Source organism: Peromyscus maniculatus, chromosome 1, assembly GCF_049852395.1.
Source record: "Peromyscus maniculatus bairdii isolate BWxNUB_F1_BW_parent chromosome 1, HU_Pman_BW_mat_3.1, whole genome shotgun sequence".
NCBI lineage: Eukaryota > Metazoa > Chordata > Mammalia > Rodentia > Cricetidae > Peromyscus > Peromyscus maniculatus.
This window is the reverse complement of record NC_134852.1, coordinates 10,642,285-10,666,815: the sequence shown is the minus strand read 5'-3', so window position 1 is coordinate 10,666,815 and position 24,531 is coordinate 10,642,285. Positions and strand designations below refer to the sequence as shown.

Below are 24,531 nucleotides of genomic sequence, written 5' to 3'. Positions count from 1 at the left end.
TGTGAAATATTGGGAGTCTAGTATAGCTCAGCATCTTGTTTATTTGTATTTAGAATGGATTTGGACTCATAATGGTCAGCCCATGAATCTTGTTCATTTATCTGTATCCACCTTGTGGATATTCCTGAGGAATGAGACAACAGCTAGTCTCAGTATTCTCAACTATGTAGATTCCAAGGTATACTACCAGTCAGGTCTGGTAGACATCTTGCAACACTGGCCACACAGCAGTCATCATAGACCCTAGCCAGGGACTATTCTTCATTGCAGAGTGTTTTGAGGCCCCTTAAAGCAGCAGGAAGTACATCTAGGAACAGCGTCTGATCTCAAAATACATGAAGGATCCCAGCTGAAATACAGAAGCTGACACCAAAGTCAGCCTATCCAGGGTTACACCAAGTTGACCTGACTAATATCACCAGTTATACTAAACAGTAAAGTTCTGTTTACCAACAGTGAACTCCTTTATATGGCAGAGGAGTTTATTATTAATAGTGCACAGTTATCCAAGTGTAAGAGAATAAGAATTAAAATCAGAGACGTAAAACATTACAGAGAACAATGGTGAGGCTCAAGAAGTAAACACAAAAGAAAGAGAAACCTATAAACCCCATGATGAATAATTCCCAGAGTGTTTTTAATTAAGTTACAAGTCTAAGAAACCACCACCAAAACCTGGGTAGATATCTGTTGCTCATGGACAGGCCAGAGCAGTCAGAAGAACAGGTGAAGGCCACACCAGCATGAAGAGCAGATAGGCTGCCCTCCACTACATGTAGCTCTCTGAATCAGTAGGTTCAGTTTCCCAAGACTCAATATGCCACCACTGTTCTTGACCTACTATCCAGCAAAACTTTAAATCACCATATCTGGGAAAAGCAACATAATCCATGGTAAAGCCAAATTCGACCAATATCTACATCAAGATCCAGAAATACTAGATAGACATTTCCATCCCAATAACATCAACTACACCCATGTAAAAATAGGAAATAAATAATTTCACAGTAGTAAAGGCAAATAATGGAAGAACATGTCTGTTCATGTACTTGCCAACACCCCCCAGAGAGAGAGAGAGAGAGAGAGAGAGAGAGAGAGAGAGAGAGAGAGAGAGAGAGAGAGAGAGAGAGAGAGAGAGACTACCACTACCACCACCAAAATAACAGGAATTAACAATCATCGGTCATTACAGTTTTTGGTATCAATGGACACAATGCCTCCATGAAAAGATCCAGACTAGAAGAATGGTGTGAAAACAGTACCCATCCTTCTGTTGCATACAAGAAACAGCACTAATATCAAAGGTAAACATCACCTCAATATCTCAGAATAAAGCACTAGTCCAGTAATTTCTAGGCAAAGGGATATAAGAAGCACGCTATTACCCTTCAAAACTAAAGTTTAAGTGGATCAAAGACCTCAATATCAAACCAGATTTATCAACAGATGGGAGCAGATGCAGAGATCCACAGCCAAACATTAGGCAGTGCTCCAGGAAGCTCAAATAAGAGGGGGAAGGAAGAATTGTAGGAGTCAAAGAGGTCAAAGGCATCACCAGAACATGACCCAAGGATTCAAGTAGAATGGATCATGGCCTTCAGTTACAGAGACTGAAGAGTTCATCAGGGAACCTGTATGGGTCTACGATAGTTACTCTGCATGTGTGTTATGGATGTATAGCTTGGTGTTCTTCTTGGACTCTTAGAATTGGGAGTTGGTGCTGTCTCTCATTCTTATACCTACACTTAGGACCCTGTTCCTCTTATACGGTTTCCTTGTCCAATGTTGATACAAGCTTATGGGCCTAGGCTTAGTGTTACGTTTTGTGCTTTGCTCTGTTAATATCCCAGGGAGCCTTGCTCTTTTCTGAATATGAAATGAATGTAGGAGAAACTGTGATAGGGATATAATATATGAGAGAAAAATAAAAATAATCCTTGTCAATTGTTAGGAGAATAAACACACGGATTCAGCGTTAGAGCTATCATCCAGTGACAAAATAGAAAATATGCTATTTGTGATTCTGGGTCTGGGTTACCTTGGTCAGTATGAGATTTCCTGGTTCTATCTGTGTCAATGTTAATTTCATTGTTATTTATCTTTGAACAGTATTCCACAGTGTACATGGGTTAAAATTTCATTATCCATTCATCAGCTGAAGGACATTCAGGTTGTTTCCATGTCCTGGCTATTGAAAATAGAGCAGCAAAGAACATGATTGAACAAGCATTAATGCCATAGGACGTCAAGTTCTTTGGATACATTCCAAGGGGTGGAAATGATGTACATATAACAGTTATGTATGACATTCTCCATATATTTAATTTACAAAGATATCATCTTTTATAAAAGAAAAAAGATGCAATCTAACTATGAGAAAAAGAAACTCTGGGTAGAAAATATTTTGAATTTTGAAATGAACTAACAATAACATAAAATTTTTGTATACCACCCCCACAGACAAAAAAATCAGCTACTGAATTGGAAGAATATATGGGCCAGCTGGATGTCTAAGTGGCAAAGGCTCTTTCTGTCAAGCTTGACTCTCTGAAAACCATTGCCAGGATGCACATGGTCAAAAGAGAAAATTGATTTCAGCAGGTTTTCCTCTACCTCCACACTAGTGTAATGGTGGATGTACACACACACACACACACACACACACACACACACACACACACACACACACACATTCACAAATTCACCAAATAAATGTAAAAATGTAAAAGCTAAGAGAACATACCAACAGTTTACTTGATTATAATATAGGAGAGTGAGTGAGCTTAGATTACGCATTACATGATATGTCATGTAAATACAAAACCTGAATGAAAATAAATTGAAACCATCCAAATACCCAATTAAAAATCATAAAAATTCAAGAAAAATAAAGGAACATTGAGGTTTACTTGGGACGATGAAGGTGGCATTTAGAATGAGTTTTGCGAGCAGAATGAATATTATTAAAATATTATATGAAATTCACAAAGAAATTGTATAATATTTACAAAAAGACAGGAAAACAAAGCTTAGAAAAGAGGAGAGAAAAACTTATTTAGAAAATTACTGTACAACAGTATTGAGACATGAAGAAACCTGAAAATGGTCAGGTTAAAGATGGTCAAATGACATGAAACAAATTCAAATCCAATCATCAAGATCAATGAGCATATAATTGTCATGAGAGATCCTGACATCACATTGACAAAAGAGGAAAAGAACATGGGTGACTTCCAGTACAGCTAATATCAGACTTCTGAGCAAACACTTACAGGACACAAGAGACCAGGATGACCAGCTGAGTGAGAAAAGAAAAACTATGCCTATAATTGACAGCAACACTCTCCTTCAGAGATGAAGTATATAAAAATTTTCTCAAAAAAGCTGTAGCAGACAGAGTTCCTAACAATAAGATCAGAAAATTCTGTGGATTTCCTGAAGCTGAATGATAGTCTGGTCATGAGTTTCCAGGTGTTATGGCTCACATTTTTAATTGCATCACATGATAAGCAGAGGCAGGTGAATATCTGAGTTCATGGGTAGCCTGGTGGACCAAGTAAATTCTAAGATAGTCAGGGCAACACAGAGAAACCCTGTGTTGAAAAACCAGACATTAAAAGTTTATCCAAAATACGTTGATGCCTGAGTCAGCCGAGAGCTGTGTCTGGGACCATCTAGGAGAGAGCTGATGGACAGGGTTCAGAGTCCTAATTTCACAATTCAGAAGGCTCACCAACAAGTCACTCACAAAAGCCAGCAGCCAACACCCTGTGATGCCTGCTCTCCTGTTAAAATGAAACCTATCTATTGCAATGGATAGTATCTCAATATTTAAAGATGGACTCACCTGCTTGTGCCAATGTCCTGAGGACTAGGAAGAGGCCTGGAAAGAAAAACTCATGTTGAACTCATCTTTCTTTTTCAGTAGCCTGGCCATCTGACATCCCTATCCTGTTGGTCCTCTGTACATTAGAATCAGAGCTTACTTAATTAAGATGAACTCATGCACTAATATAAACCATGGAGGCCAGTGTTTCTGCTGTAGGCAGATTCAGTCTCCCAGGATGATATTTCCACCCTCTTATTCCACACCATCTATTCCCAGCAGGACTCACCAGTACAGATCAGGTTTAGGAGCACAGACAGCATGGTGCTGCTTTGGCTGACAAGTGGCAGAACCAGAATAAAACATATTGGGTGTTGAAAGAGGCTTGAGGTGTCTGTCTGACCACAGCTCAGAAAGCTTAACAACAGAAACATCCGCCCTTGTTGCCACGTTCATTAATTTTGTGTGTGACAGGGTTCTCTGTAGCCCTGGTTATACTGGAATGCACTTTGTAGTCCAAGCTACGTTGGCTTTGAATTCAAAGCCCTACCAGCATCTGCCTCCCAAGTGCTTCAATTAAATGTGTGTGTTCTCGCCGGGCGGTGGTGGCGCACGCCTTTAATCCCAGCACTCGGGAGGCAGAGCCAGGTGGATCTCTGTGAGTTCGAGGCCAGCCTGGGCTACCAAGTGAGTCCCAGGAAAGGCGCAAAGCTACACAGAGAAACCCTGTCTCGAAAAACCAAAAAAAAAAAAAAATGTGTGTGTTCTCATACTAAGTTAAAAAATCTCTTTTGCCATTGACTTTGTGGATCATAACTTCTTGGAAATGGGTCAGGCTTTAGCTTTTCAGCAGAAGTATTTACCATGACTACAAATGAATTGCATCTTGAATCCATCACCTTTATGCAAAATGGTTAAATCTGATTAATATTCTCAAACTTTTGACGTGTTTCTTTGCTTTTTAAATTCAAGACTCAGTGTTTCCTCTGGCATTCTATACAACTTGTCCCATAATTATTTTTCATATTGTAAGAATAGTCCTAATGTGTCAGTCAAACTGATTATACTGAATTATTCCAGTTTTATGTTATAGTTATTCAGTTTCTTAATTAATCATGTAGGTATTTAGAATAATAAAATTCCACTTTTAAAAATCAAACAAAGCGAATAAGTTTTTGCTGTATTTGAAATTTGTTTTTAGAAGCTGAAAAAAATAGCAAAAGATGGGGAATCTCTCATGCTCATGTATCAGTAGGAATTGCATAGTAAAAATGCCCAACCTATTAAAAGTAATATAAAGAATCTCATCTATGCAGTCACATCAAAATTTCAACACAATGCTACACAGATCTTAAAAAGACAATTTCTGGCTGTAATGTAAACACACAGAGAAAATAACAGGATAGTTAAAATATCATGAACACTAACAGTACTTCTGGAGGTCTCATCATTCCTAACTTCAAGTCCTACTATAGACCTATATTAATAAACACACCACAGTATTGGTCGAAAGGCAGACAGGTTCATTAACGGAATCAATTTGAAGACCCAGACATAATTACAGACATATATGCATAGCTTATCTTTGCCAAAGAAACCCAAAACATTCACTGGAAAACAAGACAGTATTTTCAACAAATGGTTTGATCAAACTGGATGGCTGCATGTAGAAGAATGCAAGCTTCATACTTATCAATTTCAACAAACTCAAAATGAGTATAATCCCTAAGTGCATTCTAAATATCTAAATGTTCTCCTTATAGATTCATAGAAATGTAGCTCTCACACATGAAGAGAAAAATACATTCATTGATTAGCATCAAACAAATGCAAATAAAAACCGGAAAACAAAAAAATAGAGAGAAAAGATGATTATGAGGTATCCAAGCCTAGCTGATCTTTAACAGCAGAATTCCCGCATCTAAGGCACAGGCAATATTATGGAAGAAGGGAAAGAAAGATTCTACTAACAAGAGGAGGAAGTTTGTTGTGAGATGGCATCTGCTAGAAATGTCAATATAAAATTATGTAAATGTATACAACATTATACACACTAATCTAATTATATTCATAAAATTAGGAAAATATATAGATATTTAAAGGTAATTGAAAATAAAGATGAATTTGAGAGAAGAAAATGGCTGTATATGAGAGCCTGAGAAGAGTAAGAAGAGAAAATGGTTTAGTTATAATGTATTTGAAAAAATTTATTAATAAAAGTTTTAAGTTTAGAAATGTAGAATAATATAGAAGAAAAAGCCTAACAATATAATAAAATGTTGCAGGTACTAAACATTACATATGCATACTCTACTGCTAGGATTTCTGTGGCCAGTAGTCAGTCCAGTTTCACCTGTTCCCAGTTCTTTGCAGTGTTTTTACAGCTTCTTGGCCTCTGACAGAATCTTCTAGAATTCCATCATCAGAATATTGATGTTTCTTGTCTATGTTCATTGTTGAGAATAGTATATGTCCTACTGAAATAAAGAACAATTGCTGAAGAGTCAGGAAAGTGCCTGGTAAAATAAAAATGTCTGAAAATATGCAAAACTATGTTGTCAAATTGTACATATTAAACATACTCAGATATCTCCATGTCAACCATTCAACAATGAAGTGAAACAAGACATAAAAATATATTTCTGGTGCTCTTGGTAAAGAATGGTGAGTGTACAGGGCTAGAGAAATCACTTATCCATTAAGAGTGTGTTCTGAACTTGCAGAGGACCCAACTTCAGTTCCCAGTGCCCACAACAGGAGGCTCACAACTGCCTGTGACTCCAGCTCCAGGGGATCCCATCAATGCCCTCTCCTTCTCTTACAAGCACCAGAACTCTCATGCACACATTCACACATCATTTAATCAGTGTGCACTCTTATACCAGGCTAAAAGTAAACCCACTGTTTACCATTGCCTTTTATCATTTACCAAGGACCATAGCTTGGTTTGTGTATTAGGGTAACTGTGGCCTCATAAAATACCATTTTTATATTAGGTGGAATAACTGGAGGGATATTGGCATTAACTCTGAAATTCTGGCAAAATTTTGTGCTAAATCTATTTTTTTTTTTGCTGAGGATATGTTTTATTGACTGCTGCTTTGATTTCAGTAGGTGTTACAGGTCCACTTAAATTGCTTATCTAATCTTTATTTAATTTTTATCCTTTATAAGTGGTGTGCATAGAGAAAATTATCCATTTCTTCTAGATTTTTCCAATTTGGTGTGGTACAGGTACCTAAAGTATGTCCTTAGGATTCCTTTGATTTAACCTTCTTTATTTTTATATCTCATGTTCATGACTTATTTCTTAATGTAGGTATTCTTCCTATGGTTTATTTAAGTTGGATAAGGGTTTGTCAATCTTGTTTTTTCTGATGACTAAAATTGTTTTATTGATTCTTTGTATTTATTTTGTTTGTATTGTATTAAATTCAACCATGATTTTGATTATTTATTGCTCTATCGTCCTGCTGTGTATGATTTCTTCTTTTTGATTTAGAGCTTTCTGGTATGCTGTTAACTTCCTTTCATTATACCTCTACAATATTTTATTTATGTACTTAATGATCTGACAATAAGTTTGGGTATATCAATTATGTATGTCACTGTGATCTGTAATCATGTTGGTAGCTATCTTTCTAGCACCTATTATCTATCTATCATCTATGAATCTATTATTTATCTATCATATATCTAGTCATCTTTGTATTTTTCTATGTATCTATATGTATGTATGTATCTATCATCTATCTATTATCTGTATACATATATATATATATACATATGTATATGTATTAGTTATCAATCATATTTTTTTAATCCTCTTCATTCTATCAATCAAATGTTCTGTCAGTCATTTATATATTTGTGATTTGTTAAACTATTTTTCTAATCATCTATTTTTACACATCTTTATTCTACTCATTATCTATTTATCTCTGCTTGCCATTCATCTATCATTACTTTAAATTTTTTTTTTTGTTTTTGTAGACAGGTTTTCTCTGTGTAAATTTGGTGCCTGTCCTGGATCTCGCTCTGTAGACCAGGCTGGCCTCGAACTCACAGAGATCTGCCTGGCTCTGCCTCCCGAGTGCTGGGATTAAAGGCATGCACCACCATTGCTGGCCTTTCTATGATTTCTTATAAATATCTTTATCATTTGTCTTTCTGTATATTCAAAACACATTTTTCTTTTCAAAATAAGCACAGTCTTGAGAGTTCAAATGTAGTTTTCAGTCCCTCAATCTCCTCTCAATAATTTTCATTCACCCTAAAACCCAGACAGTATGTTATTGGTTGAAGAGAGGCAGCCCAACCCAAAAGCTCCAGACACAGTTACACTCACATTAGCAGAATGCTATGAAGAGTAGACAATCCTTGCCTGCCACTAAATAAGTAAGTCTTCCTGTTAAGAGACAGTCTAGCTTTTGTGTGAGCCCTGACTTCCTTGATAACTCGCTTTCATGTAGGACTCACTGGGGACACAGGAAGGGTTTTTCTGTGGGTTGAAATGCTGATATAGCTGCAGTCCAGTTAGCTTCCTGTTTGCATGCATTCAAAACCACAGGTACTTGTGAGGTAGTAGGACCCACAAGATGTGTGAGGTCTCAGTTACTGACCACACTTTTCTAAATTCGTTACTTCAACTGCAAAATAAGCAGTTCTTTTTGGAATACTTAGTTGGTCTTGTGGGGAATTGCAGAAGAAACAAAGAATTCTTCTGTTTATATTTCCAACATGAAAGACGTTTTCCCTAAAAATGTTTAAGGTGGCTCAAATTCCTGTCTCTCTTTTCATCTTAAATTTCTTTTTATATTTTTCCTGACAGCCTATATTAAGCAGCCCAGGTTGTACCAGAATTCAGTCATGAAGCCAAGACTGGCCTCAAACTTGAATTAATTCTCTTCCATCCTACCCAATTCTGGGAATATAGGTGTTCACTACCACACTTGCTTGTAAGCATTTTTGTCTTTATTTTTTATTTTTTAAGGAGCAAAGTTTTGTTTCACTTGCAATTTCATCTTTCTGGACGAATCAAAAGAACTGTCACTCAAGAGACAGTGGTCACATTGTATCTACAAATAAAAATCAGATCAAGGAATGTATGCTTATACTCAACTTGTTTACTTGACTTTTAAAATTTTAAGGACTTTCTACTTAGGAAATTATGCCACTCACTATATATTGAGCACATCTCTTCATACCAATTATAATGAACCAGAAAATTTTGCTCCAGACATGCCAACATGCAAACTCTCTGTGGTTTATTCAACTCTTAGATATTTGAAGTGATTCTGGATTCTAGCAAGTTGACATTTTAAATTAAAATTCACACTAGCAGATATATCAAGAAAACTGACATTTACAATTGCCTAAAACATTTAGAAACAAGAGCTACACCTCTCTTGAGAATATTTATGAAGGAATGTTAGTCATCAGCACACTATGGATACAATTTCACATTCAGTTTGCTGATCCACTAGGTAGTTTTATTGGTGTGGTGCTTTCATTTGTATAACAGCTTTGCCATGTTCAGAGACCAGCCTCTGCTATACTCCTTCCCATCTTCTAGCTCTTATGCTCTCTTCAAAGGCTTCTTTTGTGATGATCCCTGAAGTTTGGAAGGGGTTGCTGTAGATGTTCCAAGATGGCTGTTTGTCTCTATATAGTGTTTGAGGTCTCTCGGGCTGATTTTAGAAGCTTATTTGTCCAAAGGTCTTTAAATTCCTCAAGATGGTTCTTTTATTTTCCTGCCGTGTGCAGGAACAAGTTTCTGTCCCACTAGTGAACTCCCTAATAACCAGATGGAGACTTACTAATTATGAAACCTCAGCAGATAGCTTAAGTTTGTTTCTAACTAGTTCTCATAGCTTAAATTTACCCATATTTTTAAATCTACACTCTTTTAAGTGTCTTGTTTTACCTTATTTTTACTCCCTATCCTGCTTTCTCTCTGTCTAGATGGTGACTGTGCCCTTCCCAGTGTTCTCTCAGTCTGGTTCTCCTGCCTAACCTATTCCTGCCTAGCAATTAGACAGTTTGCTCTTTATTAAACCAGTGAGAGTAACTTATCTTCAGAGTGTACAAAAGATTATGTCACAGCAGTGATGCATAAGTTGGGATCATTTATCAACATTTCTTTATGCAATGGCATATTGGAAATTAAGTACTTACTAAGGCTTAGATGTCTGCTTCTAGGAGATACATTAGTTGATTGACCCTCAAATCAGTATAATATAGGGCAAGAAGACAATCTGTTTCAGCTTTTGTTTTTCATTTAACAAACACATTTTATCATATATCAAAACAAAGAAAACACAGAAGAAAATATATGGGGTAGTGTCCCAGTTATTTATTTATTTATTTTTGTCAGTTTGAAACAAGATATGATCATTTGGGCTTACCAATTGAGAATATGCATCCACACAAATTGCCTGGAGGCAATCTGTTGGGAATTTTCTTGTTTCAAGGTTGATGTGGGAAGGCCTAGACCTCTGTGAGTAGTTTCACTTCTTGCCAGGTCATCATAAATTGCATAGTAATACAGGCTAACCAAGCCATAAAGAACATTCAAGTATGTGGTGAAACTTCATTGCATCTGCTTCAGTTCTTTCATCCCTGTTCAAGCCTTGGCTTCCCTCAATGGATTGTGACCTGGGATATTTAAGATATGTTAGCCAAATAAACCCTTTACCTCAATTTGCTTTTGATCATGGGGTTTTATCATAGCAACAACAACAAAAAAACAAATTTAAGATTTTTAGTGTGTACAAAGTTTGTGAGAATCTTTCTGGTAAAGCATGAGCATTCATCTCTTGATTCTAGCAGATAGGGCACCAATGACAGATCCAATAAATTATCCAGACAGGTCTAATTTATTGAACTAAGAAGGTTATTATGATTACTTACAAGATAATGGTGTTATGGGTGTGGGGTCACTCAGAGATTCCCCTCTCTGGTCATTAATAAATTTAAGAAATCAAAGGCATTTATTCACATACTGACACCAGATATATAGTTGAGACTTGAGGCTCTCAGAGGCAGCCCCAAGATACCTCAATCGGGATTTTAAAGGCAGAGTACCTAACATTACACTCTATCTTCAGGCAAACAGAAGGTCATATGGCACAAAGCAAGCTTTAATTTACAGAAACATGCAAAGAAGTTTTGTTAAAGCTGTGCAAGACTAGGCAATTACAAAAATGAACCCTTAGCAGGCTTTAACATTTCAAGTCTAATTTCACTTTATAGTTTGATTTCTCTCCAAAGGAAAAGTGAGAACCATAGCATTTAAATATAGGATGTCCACATTCAGATCCATTTCAGAACAATGACAGATGGCACCAAAGTTAGAGAATTCTATCCTATGATTTCAGCAATTGTTTTACTTCATCTATTCATTTTTTGCTTCCAAAAGGGCTGAGGTCTTTACAGAAGAATTCCTGATATCTTTCTTTGAGAACTCATAGGGTATCAACAATCTTTGATCTCAGCTTGTCATTTCATAACTCCCATGCACACCCTGATACATGTGGAGGCTTGATTGGGCTGTGAGGAGCTGGTCCTGATAAATTGCTGTTTGAAGATCCACTGATCAAATTCGGTGCATGTCACATTCTGCGTTTATTTTCCTTCAGGGTCCTAAAAAGAGGCAAATGTTGAGTGCTTTTATATGAAAATATCCTTGTGCAGTATGAGGGGATGTAGGACAACCTTCATGGGAAAGTGTGAGTTCATGAGGACCTATCTCTTCCAAATTCTTTTCACTTCAGACCCTTGGTCATTGATGTTGCATTTTTAGAGCATAGGAGTAATTAATAACACCTAAGAAAGCACTTTGCATGCTCATTTCAAATACCAATTTATTAATTAGAGATATGGTAAAACCCAAGTTTTCTCTTCTCCCACACATGAGAACTAGATATTTTGTAACTCTATGTTCCAGCCCCATCTCTTTCTTGCTCTATGGTCCTAGTTCTCTCTTTAGTGCTCTCTCTTTCATAAAACCTTCTTCTAGATATTAGTCTACTTTGAATGTGAATATACAGTGAGGAATTAGTCACCGGTCTGAGAGCTGAGGGAAAGAACAAGGGCTCAGGTGTTCTCTCTGCAAAGACCCACATCATTGTCCCTGTCCTAGGTCAACTAAATGAAGACCACACACCTGTATTCCTCCAGGTTCAGTTTCTCATGCTGCTCAGATGACACTCACTGCCTTCTTCTTGATGTACATTCCTTTTTGCATGGCACCAAGAATGGATGAGGAAAATGAACAAGAAAACCATCATGTAGAAAGACAGTCTAATCAGAATATACAGGAGCCCATGATTATCTGATGGAACATATGAATGCAGTAAGTAAGATGACAATCAAAAGATCCGTGTAACAGATTGCCTAACATTTATTGATAGATGGATAACTAACATATTATTATTCTTTAGGACAATATTCTTGATGAAGAAACTACTATTCTCATTCTGCTAAATGCACACAGTATTAAACTGGCTCCTATGACTTCTCTTTGGGTCCCTACTTTAATGCATTTCTCAAATCTCAGCAGGAAAGTTTATATTTGTAATATATGTTGATCAATACAGGTTCCCACAATAGCCAAAGTGCAGTGCAACATGAATCTTAAATAATCTTATTAATAAAAAACAATCCTGGAGTCAGGTATTGTGGTGAACGCTGGAAGATCAGAGAAGCAGAACAAGCCACAGCTTCCTCACCTTGCCAATTCCACAGCTGATCTTGTTTCTTCAGACTGGAATTTTCTGAGTCCTTTTCCAAATGAATCTCAGCTGAACTGCTGCTCAAAGCCTCCAAGCTTAACCAGCTCTATTTCCTGGTCCTCACGCCTTATATGCCTTTCTGCTTTCTGCCATCACTTCCTGGGATTAAAAGCTGTTACCACTCCTGTCTGTTTCCAGTGTGGCCTTGAACTCACAGAGATCCAGTCAGATCCCTGCCTCCAGAATGCCAGGATTAAAGGTATGTGTGCCACCATTTTCTGGCCTTTGTATCTAGTGGCTGTTCCTTTCTCTGACCCCAGATGAGTTTATTAGGGTGCACACTATTTGAGGAACAAAATGTCACCACAGTGCAGAGCATAAAGGACTGTGGAATGCTTGGCTCTAAATATGACATTTACATGGCATCTAACTCTACAAATGATCAGTCTTAATTGTGAAAATGATGGACCAAAAATGACTGAATGAGGTTTATGATAATGAAAAAGAAATAGTATCTACTGGACACAAGAAAGAAGTTGCACATATGAATTCAAAGCAGATGTGACAGCATGCACAACAACAGTACATGTGCAAGGTAGACCAAATCCTAGCATGCACTGAGGCTGTGGACATGAAGTCATACCCTTAGACAAGGGGCTATAAGCAAATGATAGCTGTTGGGAGAGTCAGTTTCAAGAGAGTTGGGAAAAGTAAGTGGACCATGCTCCAGTGAGAGGTCACACATTCATGAATATATGGACATCACAAATTGAACTTCATGGACAAAAGAGATAACAGCTGGGTTGTATAGGTCCAGGAGGATTTGAGTAGGGGGTGTATATGATTAAAGCCTATTGGTTGAAATTCAAAAAACTAATGCAAATCAATTATTAAGAAATATTGATCTAGATGGCATATGTGCTATGACTATGTGTTCTGCATTATCTCACATGAAATTCTAAGAATAAATATAACATGTGATCTATATAGTATGAATGGAGGTAAGGAGGAACATTCCAGAATATCCTGTGTTCTGTTTCTGCCTACACTACAAATGCCATATAGTTTAGCTGTATGTTCCTTTGGCTTCAGTGTATAAAATCCAAAATGCGCTGTCTTTTGTCTTCCATGAAGCACTGTGCAGAAGGAAAGTATTGATGCAATGCATTGTCATTCACAAAATTCCTTGATTGATAGACTCCAATAACTTGAAACCTCAATTTTTATCTCTTAAAGCTTACTTCTAAGTAATTCTATTTCATGTGACTTGTGCATAATTTTCCATCTCATCACCTCTATGCCACTGACAGAAAAATGGCAGGACACAATGTAAAGGTCACGTGTTCATTGTCTTAACTGCGATTCATATCAGTGTACATTGAATCTCCTGTGGAATTAATCTATCTACAACATCACTGAACCAACATTAATTTCTCTCAAAGGAAAAAAGTGAAGTCAAGGCTATTCTGTCCAGAAGTAGTATTTTTATATAAAATCCTCCCTTCTGCTCACTCGTTTCCTTCTTCAGTCCCCATCACCTCCTCTCTGGGAGGAAGTAATATTCTGCTTGTTTCCAACCTTTTTCAGAGCAGATCATCCCTCTTCTGAACTATAGAGAGGAATTATCACTTGACTTTTATTTACAAGAGAGACAAATTTCCCCTTCTCTTCACTTACAGAGGACTCAGGTGAAGACATAAGGGATTGAGAGTCCCCTTGGATCCCATGGTGCCAGTGAATAATTTCTGATATATATATATATATATATATATATATATATATATATATCTGAGTATTGCATTTTAATACAAAACACACACACATACACACATATATATGAATATACACATATGTACATATATACATATATATGAATAACTACAGGAAAGTGTCTCTGGACACAGTAGGGCAGACACATATATGATCTCCACAAGAGTTGTGACTGCATTCCCATGACCAGTGCAAGCTCAAGTTAGAGAAAATCCTAGCATGGGGACTGGAGGTGACATGAAGTCCCACCCCTAGCCAAGGTATAGACAACTGATAACTATTCAGAGGAGAGTCAGTGTTAGGAGTGTTGTTACTAGTAAATTGAATATGGCCCAGCAGAATGCACAGATCCAATGATATATATTTGCATTGTGCCATTGGCAGAAACCTGCAGGACCCTATGTGTAAATCATGTGTTCAATTTCTCCATCAGAGATTGACACCAGTGTTCAGCTAAGCTGCTTTGCAACTTCTACTTCTACAACACCTTGAACTAGACATTGAATTCTCTTGTAGGGAAAAGAGAAGTCAAGGCTAATCTGTCAGAAGTAGTATTTTTATATAAAACCCTCCCTTCTGCTCACATGTTTCCTTTTACAGGCCCCATCACCCCCTCTCCTGGAGGAACAGAGCTAGAATGAGCACTTCATTGATCCTGATAAGGGAGAAAATTTACTCTCCTTTTCACTCACCAAGGTCTCAGGTACAGAAATTAGAGATGAATAGTCCTTATATTCCCCATGCTGCTCTAAATAATATCTAATGTTGATGAGATCAAGAATCAGAGACGGGAGATTATGATGATAAGAATACAGAGTCAAGAAGGAGCTGAGACAAAAAACAAAACAAAACAAAGAGCTTTTGGTCCCTAACTTTCCACATTAGAAGAGGAATCAGTTACTCACTAGTTTTGGAGTCTGGTTCTCTGCAAGAAGTGTAGTTTCTTGTTGAGTTAACTAGAGAAGGGGACAGGAGAGGGAGAAAGTTCATCAGAGGCTGTCTGCCTTCCCCTTAAGGAAAGTTTTTAAATTTGGACAGTGACCACCACCCACTCCACCTCTTAGTGCTGAGCCTGTAGAGTTATAGGGTGACATTTAGTGGATTGCTTCTGGGTGTTGGCTCTCTCTTTGGATTTCAAGTTTTGATGATTCATAGGACTGCTGTGGGAAGATCTATGTGAGCAAGAGTTCAGGAGGGTTGCTCCATCTCTGCTCTGCCCAAAGAGATATGAAGCTCATCCCTAATGCGTCTGTACTGACCCATTTTTATATCTGCCTCTATACATAGCTATCCAAGTGTGGATGCAAAGTCATATAAATAGTTTTTGGGAGACTTCTTTCTGTTATTTTGTAATCTGCTACCAAGTCCCCAATTCCATGTTTTTTTTTAAAGTTTTTCAGTTGAAATATAATTCTTTCCCTTTTTTCTCTCCAGTCCCTCCCAGCAACCCTTCTTCCAAGCTTTCTCATATCCCCACACCACTCTTTAGTTGATAGCCTCCTTTTCATTGAAAATTATTGTTATGTGTATATCTAAAGATATGCATATTCACATATATATGTACACATGTCATATATACATACATGTACATATATATCACATATTCATGCACACATATATAAAGGTAGCACACACACACACACATGACATTAGCACTCACAGCAATCCTTCTCTGTAGCTCTCAATGCTACTTTCTCTCTAGCATCGATTGGAGGATTCTGAGACATGGCTTCAGGATTTCATTAGTCACATGGTATGAGATATATATGAAGTTCTCTTACCTGTGACAGGAAGGTACAAAGGGTCACTTGGGGTTGACCACAAATGGGAAGAGTTCCTGAAAGAGCCATAGCATCTATAGTACCCAGCCTGGACCATAGGACCAAGATGGAAGTTGGCTTGGAATGTTCCATTGTGGCTCTTCACTGAAGGCAGCCCATGTTTCTTGGGTACCTTTTCCCTGGACAGATGGAACATGTCAAACTGAAGGTCAGAGACACAGGACAAGGTCATGTTCTCTCCTGACATCACCACAGGACCCATCAGAGCTGACAGAAAAGGTTTCTTGTATAAACCTGGAAGAAAAGAGGAAGAGACAGTTAGTTACCAGTGTTCATTCACTCCTCAATGTTCCCTCTGCTTGCATCTATTTCTTTGATCTCTCTCTGCCTTTTACCACCTCCCTCTCTCTATTTCTCCATTTCTTTTCTCCTCTCTTACTCTCCTTCTCACTCTTTATTTCTATGTTACCATCTTTAGTCTATGACCTCACTCTGGACTCAAATATTTTTGCTTAATGGTATTTTCTGCCTCTATTTGCATGGGTTCATTCCATCTGTATTTTAAAGTTTGTTGTTATGAGCATAATTAATTTTATCTAGCAATAACCTTCATAATGGAATATTCATATGCATGCATAACATATTTTTATGCTTGTTTTAAGTTTTGAAATTGAACTATATATCATTTAGTGTTTTAAAAATTGTTACATATATAATTATAGATGTATAATATTAACCATATTAAGGCTAGTATTCTTTATTGCCCTTCTACTTCCAATAATCACATTCATTTTACTAATTGGTCTTCTCTATATTTCAGTTTTTCCAGTTGTTTTGCAAGTCAATGGGCTCAATTAGATTTACTCATTATTACTCCTTTCTGTTATTTTGTAATCTGCTACCAACTCCCAAATTCCATGTTTTTTTACAAAAGGTTTTCAGTTGAATTATAATTGTTTCCCTTTCCCCTCCCTTTCCTCTCTCCAGTCCCTCCCAGCAACCCTTCCTCCATGTTTCTCATATCCCCACACCACTCTTAAATTGATATCCTCCTTTTCATTGAAAACTATTGTTATGTGTATGTCTAAAGCTATGCATATTCACATATATATGTACACATGTCATATATACCCATACATATATAAATACATGTACATATATATCATATATGTATACACACATGTATAAATGTAACACACACACACACACACACACACACACACACACACACACACACACACACACGACATTAGAACACAGTGCGGTCCTTCTCTGTAGTTCCCAATGCTGTTTTCTCTCTATCATCAATTGGAGGATTCTGAGACATGGCTTCAGTATATGATATATAAATGAAGTTCTCTTACCAGTGACAAGAAGATACAAGGGGTCACTTGGGACCACACATGGGAAGAGTTCCTGAAAGAACCATAGCATCTATAGTTCCCTCCTGGGACCACAGGACCAAGAAGGAAATCCGCCTGGAATGTCTCATTTTGGTTCTGCACTGCAGGCAGACCATGTCCCTCAGGTAACCCTTCCCTGGACAAATGGAACATGTCAAACTGAAGGGCACAGACACAGGACAAGGTCATGTTCTCTCCTGAGATCACCACAGGGCCCATCAGGGCTGACAGAGAAGGATTCTTGTATAAACTTGGAAGAAAAGAGGAAGAGACAGTTAGTTACCAGTGTTCATTCATCCTCAGTGTTCCTGCTACATGCTTCTATTTCTTTGATCTCTCTCTGCCTCTTACCATCTCCCCCTCTCTATTTCTCCCTTTCTCTTCTCCTCTCTTTCTCTCCTTCTCTCTCTTTATTTCTATGTTACCATCTTTAGTCTATGACCTCACTCTGTCATAGACTAGTTTTTCCAATTTTTGCTTAATGACATTTTCTCCCTCTATTTGCAGGGGTTCATTCCATCTGTCTTTTAAAGTTTGCTTTTGTGAGCATCATTGATTTTTATCTAGCACTCAATTTCATTATGAAATATTCCTATGTAAACATAATATATTTTTATGCTTGTTTTAAGTTTTGAAATTAAACTATATATCATTTAATATTTTTAAAATTGTTGTTACATATATAATTATAGATGTACAATATTAACCATATTAAGGCTAGTATTCTTTATTGACCTTCTACTTCCAATAATCACATTCATTTTACCAATTTGTCTTCTCTATATTTCATTTTTTCCAAGTGTTTTGCAAGTCAATGGGTTCAATTAGAGTTAATCATGATTTTGTTTTAATTAGCATACCCAGTAACAGTCTTCATTATAACATTCTCATACAGCTCCTTTTGTTCATTTTTTCCCCTCTTCCCTCCCTTGGACCAGATTTGCTGATCTCTTTACTCCCCTCATTTCCTCCTCCATGGTCATACATCTTTCATTTATTTCTCATCCCTTAATATTAAATATTTCTTCCTCTCATGGTCACTTGTTAAATTCATGACCTATTACATTGCCATCCTATATATAATAAAAATCTAGAATCTAATATCTTTCTATTTTTCTTTGTTCGTTGTGTATCTTTTTACATATCTGTGTTAATTAATCTCTCTTTTCAAAGTACAGAATATTCCATAAATATCTATATTTCTCTTGAACAATGGCCATGGTGATCTTCCCTCTATTGTTACTCTTAGTGTGTGTACTGCTCAAGTGTGATCTGTCATCTACTTCCCAAGCACTTAGTTCATAATTTGTTTTTTGCTTCTACCTTTATAAGACTTCTACCAAGAGAGCCAGGCATATCATGTGTCAGACAAGCTCTGTCTTGACATATTTAATATCTGCTACAATTATTCCATCTCTACTATCAAAGTTTCCATGCAGGCTTCTGTCTTTTTGTATTTTTTCTCTTAGCACACATTCCATGTTTACTAATTCACAGTCTTTTCTGGTTTCCACCTGTGTGAAGGCATAAGGGTTCATTAATAACCAGCCCAATTAAGTATTTGGACTCAGGTCAGACACATGATCTCTCTGGATCTCTTGACAGACTTCTTATTGAGGTAGAAGTAAAAAATTTCTGAATGTTAGTAGAAAGACTTCATTCTCTCTGGTTCATATTATGCTCACCTAATTGCCATTTTCTGTTTATATCTGCTTATGACTCCTTTGCACCTTCCTGTATCTGTGCTTTATGTTATAACCAAGGGTCTGTTCTTGTGTATTTCTTTTCATTCTCTATATCAGTAAAATACTCACCAAAGATGCCTTCATGTAAATTTCCCACACTCATTTTATTGAGACCTCCCACAGCTCTTAGTGTATAGAATATTTTTCTGTATCACAAAGAGAATGAAAAGTGTGTATGCACCCTCTTACCTGTGATCTTTATATCAATGGGGTCACTAGAGTCTGACCACTCATATGGTGAGTGATTGTAAGAACCATAGCATTTGTAAGTTCCAGCATGGTCAGGTGTCACAGGACCTATTGAGAATTTGGCCTTGAAATTCCAACGATGATGTTCTGCAGAAAGTTTGAGAGAGTCCTTGATTGTTCCATTTTTATGTGAAGTCAAAATGAAGGTGTCAAACATAATCTCTGATCGACACTCCAGTGTCACCTTCTCTCCTAAATTCACCAGGGGAGGTTGTAAGGCCAAGAGGAAAGGCTTCCTGTAGATTCCTAACAATAAAGTAATTGTAGGAACCTGATCAAAATCTCTGTGTCCTTGAAGACCTATGGTTCTCCCTCAATTGGTCTGTGCTCCCTGTTAGTGCTCCAGTGCACTTGTTCTTTTCTATTTCAACTCTGGACACAGACTCCTCCAACTTTGTGTCCATTTCCTCCTTATCTGACTCTAGGATTATCACAATATTTTCATACTGGCCTGTTGTGACAATGTGTCTTTTGAACCCTACTTCCATAGGCCCTATTGTCTTTTTCTAAGACTGGAACGTGCAGGAAACATGGCAATTTTCACACCAGGCTGCTCTATGTGTCCTTTTTAATGCAAATTTGGATAAAGTATAATCCTTGGCAGAATGAAGGAATTAGTATTGAACATGGTTATCAGGGAAACACTTTTAGCTCTATGCTTGGTTCAAACCCCTATAAGGCATTCCTGATCCAGAATCAAAAGCATTGTTTCCTCCCAAACATGTTGATGAATTAGCATCCTGACTTTAGTGCTCTCAGAGCATCCCTTCCATGCTTCTAAAATTGCTCTTGACATGAGTTCCTATGTTATTTTCCAATTGCTAACATAACAAATTACCACAAATTTCATTCTTAAAATGAATACAAGTATTGTGGAGATCAGAATTCTGAAAGCCCAAATGGCATAAATCAGGTTTCTTCAGGGATAGTAACTACTGAAATCACTAGGAAAGTATCCATTTTTTTGTCTTAGTCTCATGCATTCCTTGGCACTTGTACCCTCCCTCCATGTTCAGAGTTTGTGACACAGTGTCTCACTCATGATGCTTGTTTTTCCCACAAATGGATTTTCCCTCTTTTCTTATATCAATCCTTGTAGTTCTACAGACCTGGAATAATTCAGGATATTCTTGCATCCTGATATCAAGTTGTTAAGACCTGAGTTCCATCTTCCAGCCCAATTTTTCCTTGACATATTTAACACACAGGAAGCCTTAGGGACTAGAAAAATGCATGACCTTGTATGTCTTATAATGCCCAGAACATTATATATTTCTCTGTGTTGAATATTCCTTTATAAATCCAAACCTCTTACTAACACTGTTTCTGAAAATTCCAGGGTTGGGAGATTTGGGGAAATGAAAGGAACTCAAAACATCATCTCTAACCTGAGATTATGATCTTCACAGGGTCACTGTTAGCTGAAATTTTTTAAAGGTATTGGAGATTAAAACCATAGCATCTGTATGTCCCGGCAGGTGCTGATGTCACAGAATCCAAGAAAATTTTCTTCTGGGATGATCTTCCCTGGATCTGAGGGATAGGATTACCATGTTCTTTGTACAACTTGAATGAATAATAGTTACTATGAGAGTCACATCGAAGTTCCACATGCTGTCCCAAAGGAACAATATGGCTTGGCCAGGCAGAGAGTGAAGGCTTGTCATGATATCCTGCAGAAGGATGCACAGAGAAAATATTTAATGATGCTCCTTCATCCCTGAGAGCTGAGACTCCAATTTTCTCTTCTTTGGGTCCTTTGTATAACACTTTTCTCTGAATTGAAACATCCCTGCTTCAATGTAAGAGGCTGCAATTTTCAGGATATTCAGAAAGTAAACAAACTTTCTCTGTCTTGGAAAGGTGAAACATTCAAGATTCATCTGTGGCCCTTCCCAGCTCTATAGAAGGAGTAAGATACTGGACCAGCTGAGCTCTGAGTGCTAATGTCTAAGACCTGTTGGGCTGCCTGCAAGTTGTGCACTGAGCGCCAGGGTTTTGGCTTCATGATAATCACTCATATTGGGGTGTGCTTTAAGTAAGGTTTGAGTCACCCTTGCTTCTATGAGTAACCCCTAATCCAAAATGTTATCAGTAACAGTAAATCTATAGATTCACAGAGTTGTGCTTTGGTGCAATTACTGTTTGGTCTGCCATGGATTTCTTTCATGAGTTGAGTAGATTTGTATGTGTTGTACACAATAGAGTCATTTTGAAATGATGAGTGTAAAAGACTATGGTTTTTTGAATAGTTATGGTCCACATAGACTTTTCTGTTTAATTACATGGCACACAGGGAATATCACTAATAGGATCCATGGCCTCATTGGAGTAGGTGTGGCCTTATTGGAGGAAGTGTGTCACTGTGGAGGCACACTTTGTAGTCTGTTAACTCAAGCTATTAGCAGTGTGAAACACAGTCACTTTCTTCTGCCAGTGGATCAAAATGAAGAAATCTCTGCTCCTTCTCTACCATCATCATCCTGACTACCTACACACTGCTAGGTTTTCTACAATTATTTTAATGGACAAAAACTCTGAACTGTAAGTCAACCTCAATCAGATGTTTTCCTTTCTTAGATTCCCATGGTCATGGTGTCTCTTCAGAGTAATAGAAACCCTAAGACAAAGACTGTAGGTGTTATCCAACATACCATATATATATATATATATATATATATATATATATATATATATATATATGCTATATCTTTCATGTTAAGATATTCTAGCTGAGAATTTTGAGTTTTGAATAATGAAGCAAATTTCATCATGAAAATAATACATTTTAAAGAGAAATTACACCAGAAGTGTAGAAGGAAAGGTTAATGTGATTGAGATGATAGATCAGAGTTGATGTCACCAAAGGAGCAGAAAATGACAGTTCTTGATGCACCAACTCCAGAAATCTAACAATATTCCAGTGAGAAGTATATCGTGAATGTTCTTAAACTCATGGATGAGGGAGAGATAGCCAACAGGACCACAGAAGTGAGAAGATCTAGAACAATGATGAGGAATGAGTCTTTTGAACTAATTTGCCCTCATGTACTTTTGTAAAAATTTTCATTCACATAGTTTATACAGGTTCATGTTTCTAAACTAAGTGTGATAAACTAGAGGCTGATATATAGTTCTTCCATCATTTCAAGTCTCCTTTTATGTGAAATATTGGGAGTCTAGTATTGCTCAGCACCTTGTTTTTTTTTTTTTTTTTTTTTTTTTTGGTTTTTCGAGACAGGGTTTCTCTGCATAGCTTTGCGCCTTTCCTGGAGCTCACTTGGTAGCCCAGGCTGGCCTCGAACTCACAGAGATCCGCCTGGCTCTGCCTCCCGAGTGCTGGGATTAAAGGCGTGCGCCACCACCGCCCCGCTCTCAGCACCTTGTTTATGTATATTTAGAAATGATTTGGACTGATAATTGCCAGCTCATGAAACTTGTTAATTTATCTGCATCCAACTTATAGATGCCCCTGAGAAAGCAGACAACAGATAATCTCTGTATTCACAACTATGTAGACTCCAAGCTATAGTTCCAGTCAGGTCTGGTGCACATCTTGTAACACTGGCCACCCAGCAGCCATCATAGACCCTAGACAGAGACTGTTCTTTATTTCAGAGTGTTTTCAGGCCTCTTAAAACACCAGGAAGTATATCCAGCAACAGCATCTGATCTCAAAATACAGGAAGGTACCCAGCTGAAGTATAGAAGCTGACACCAAAGTCAGTCAATCCAGGGTTGCAACAAGTTGACCTGACTACTATCACCAGTTATAATAAATAGTAAAGGTCTATTTAGCAACACTGAACTCCTCTATATGACAGAGGAGTTCATTATTATTAGTGCACAGGCACCCAAGTGTAAGATCATAAGCATTAAAATCAGAGATGTAAAACTTTACAGAGAACAATGGTGAGACTCAAGAAGAAAACACAAAAAAGGGAGACCTATAAACCCCATGATGAATAATTCCCAGAGTGTTTTTAATTAAGTTACAGAAGTATAAGAAACCACCAACAAAACATAGGCAAACAACTGCTGCTCATGGACAGGCCAGGACAGTCAGAAGAACAGGCAAAGGCCCCACCAGCATGAAGAGCAGATAGGCTGCCCTCCAACACATGTAACTCTATAACTCCAGTAGGTTCAGTTTCCCAAGATTCAATATGCCACCACCGTTCTTGACCTACCATCCAGCAAAACTTTCAATCACCATATATAAGAAAATCAACATATTCCAAGATAAAGTCAAATTTGAACAATAGCTGTCTCGAGATCCAGCCCCACAGATATACTAGAAAGACATCTTCATCCCAATAATATTAACTACACCCATGTAAAAACAGGAAATAAATAATTTCACACTAGTAAAGGCAAATAATGGAAGAACATGTATGTTCATGTACTTGCCAACATACACACACACACATCACACACACACACCACACACATCACACACACAGAGAGAGAGAGAGAGAGAGAGAGAGAGAGAGAGAAAGAGATAGAGAGAAAAAGAGAAAGGGAGAAAGAGAGAGACTACCACTACCCCCACCAAAACAACAGGAATTAACAATCATTGGTCATCAATATTTTTTAATATCAATGAACACAATTCCTCAATAAAAAGATCCAGACTAGCAGAATAGTGTGAAAACAGGACCCATCCTTTTGCTCCATACAAGAAACACCCCTAATATTGAAGGTAAACATCACCTCATTATTCCAGAATAAAGCACTGGTCCAAGAATTTCTAAGCAAATGGATATAAGAAGCAGGTTGGTTTTTCCATTCTAATATCTAACAAAATAGACTTCTGTGGTGATTTGAAAGGCAATGGCATGAAAGGGAGTGGGCTATTAGGAAGAGTGGTCTTGTTGGGGTTTCTGTGGTCTTGTTGAAGGAAGGAAAACAGAGAAATCCTGGACCTAACAGACATGGTGTCCCAAATGAACATAATAGCTATCTACATTACATATCACCCAAATGCTAAAGAATATAACTTCTTCACAGTACCTCATGAAT

The 24,531-nt window shown here is 37.4% G+C and overlaps 1 protein-coding gene across 1 annotated transcript; it reads right to left on the bottom strand.

Moving 5' to 3' along the window:
- Positions 1–3,498: 3,498 nt before the first annotated feature.
- On the bottom strand, positions 3,499–21,530 carry LOC143271834 (killer cell immunoglobulin-like receptor 3DL1). The gene is made up of 4 exons (XM_076564098.1): positions 21,467–21,530; positions 19,450–19,755; positions 16,113–16,406; positions 3,499–3,593 (listed from the first exon to the last, which is right to left on the bottom strand). The coding sequence occupies exons 1-4, from the start codon at positions 21,528–21,530 to the stop codon at positions 3,499–3,501; spliced, it is 759 nt and encodes a 252-aa protein (XP_076420213.1).
- Between the last annotated feature and the right edge of the window lie 3,001 nt (positions 21,531–24,531).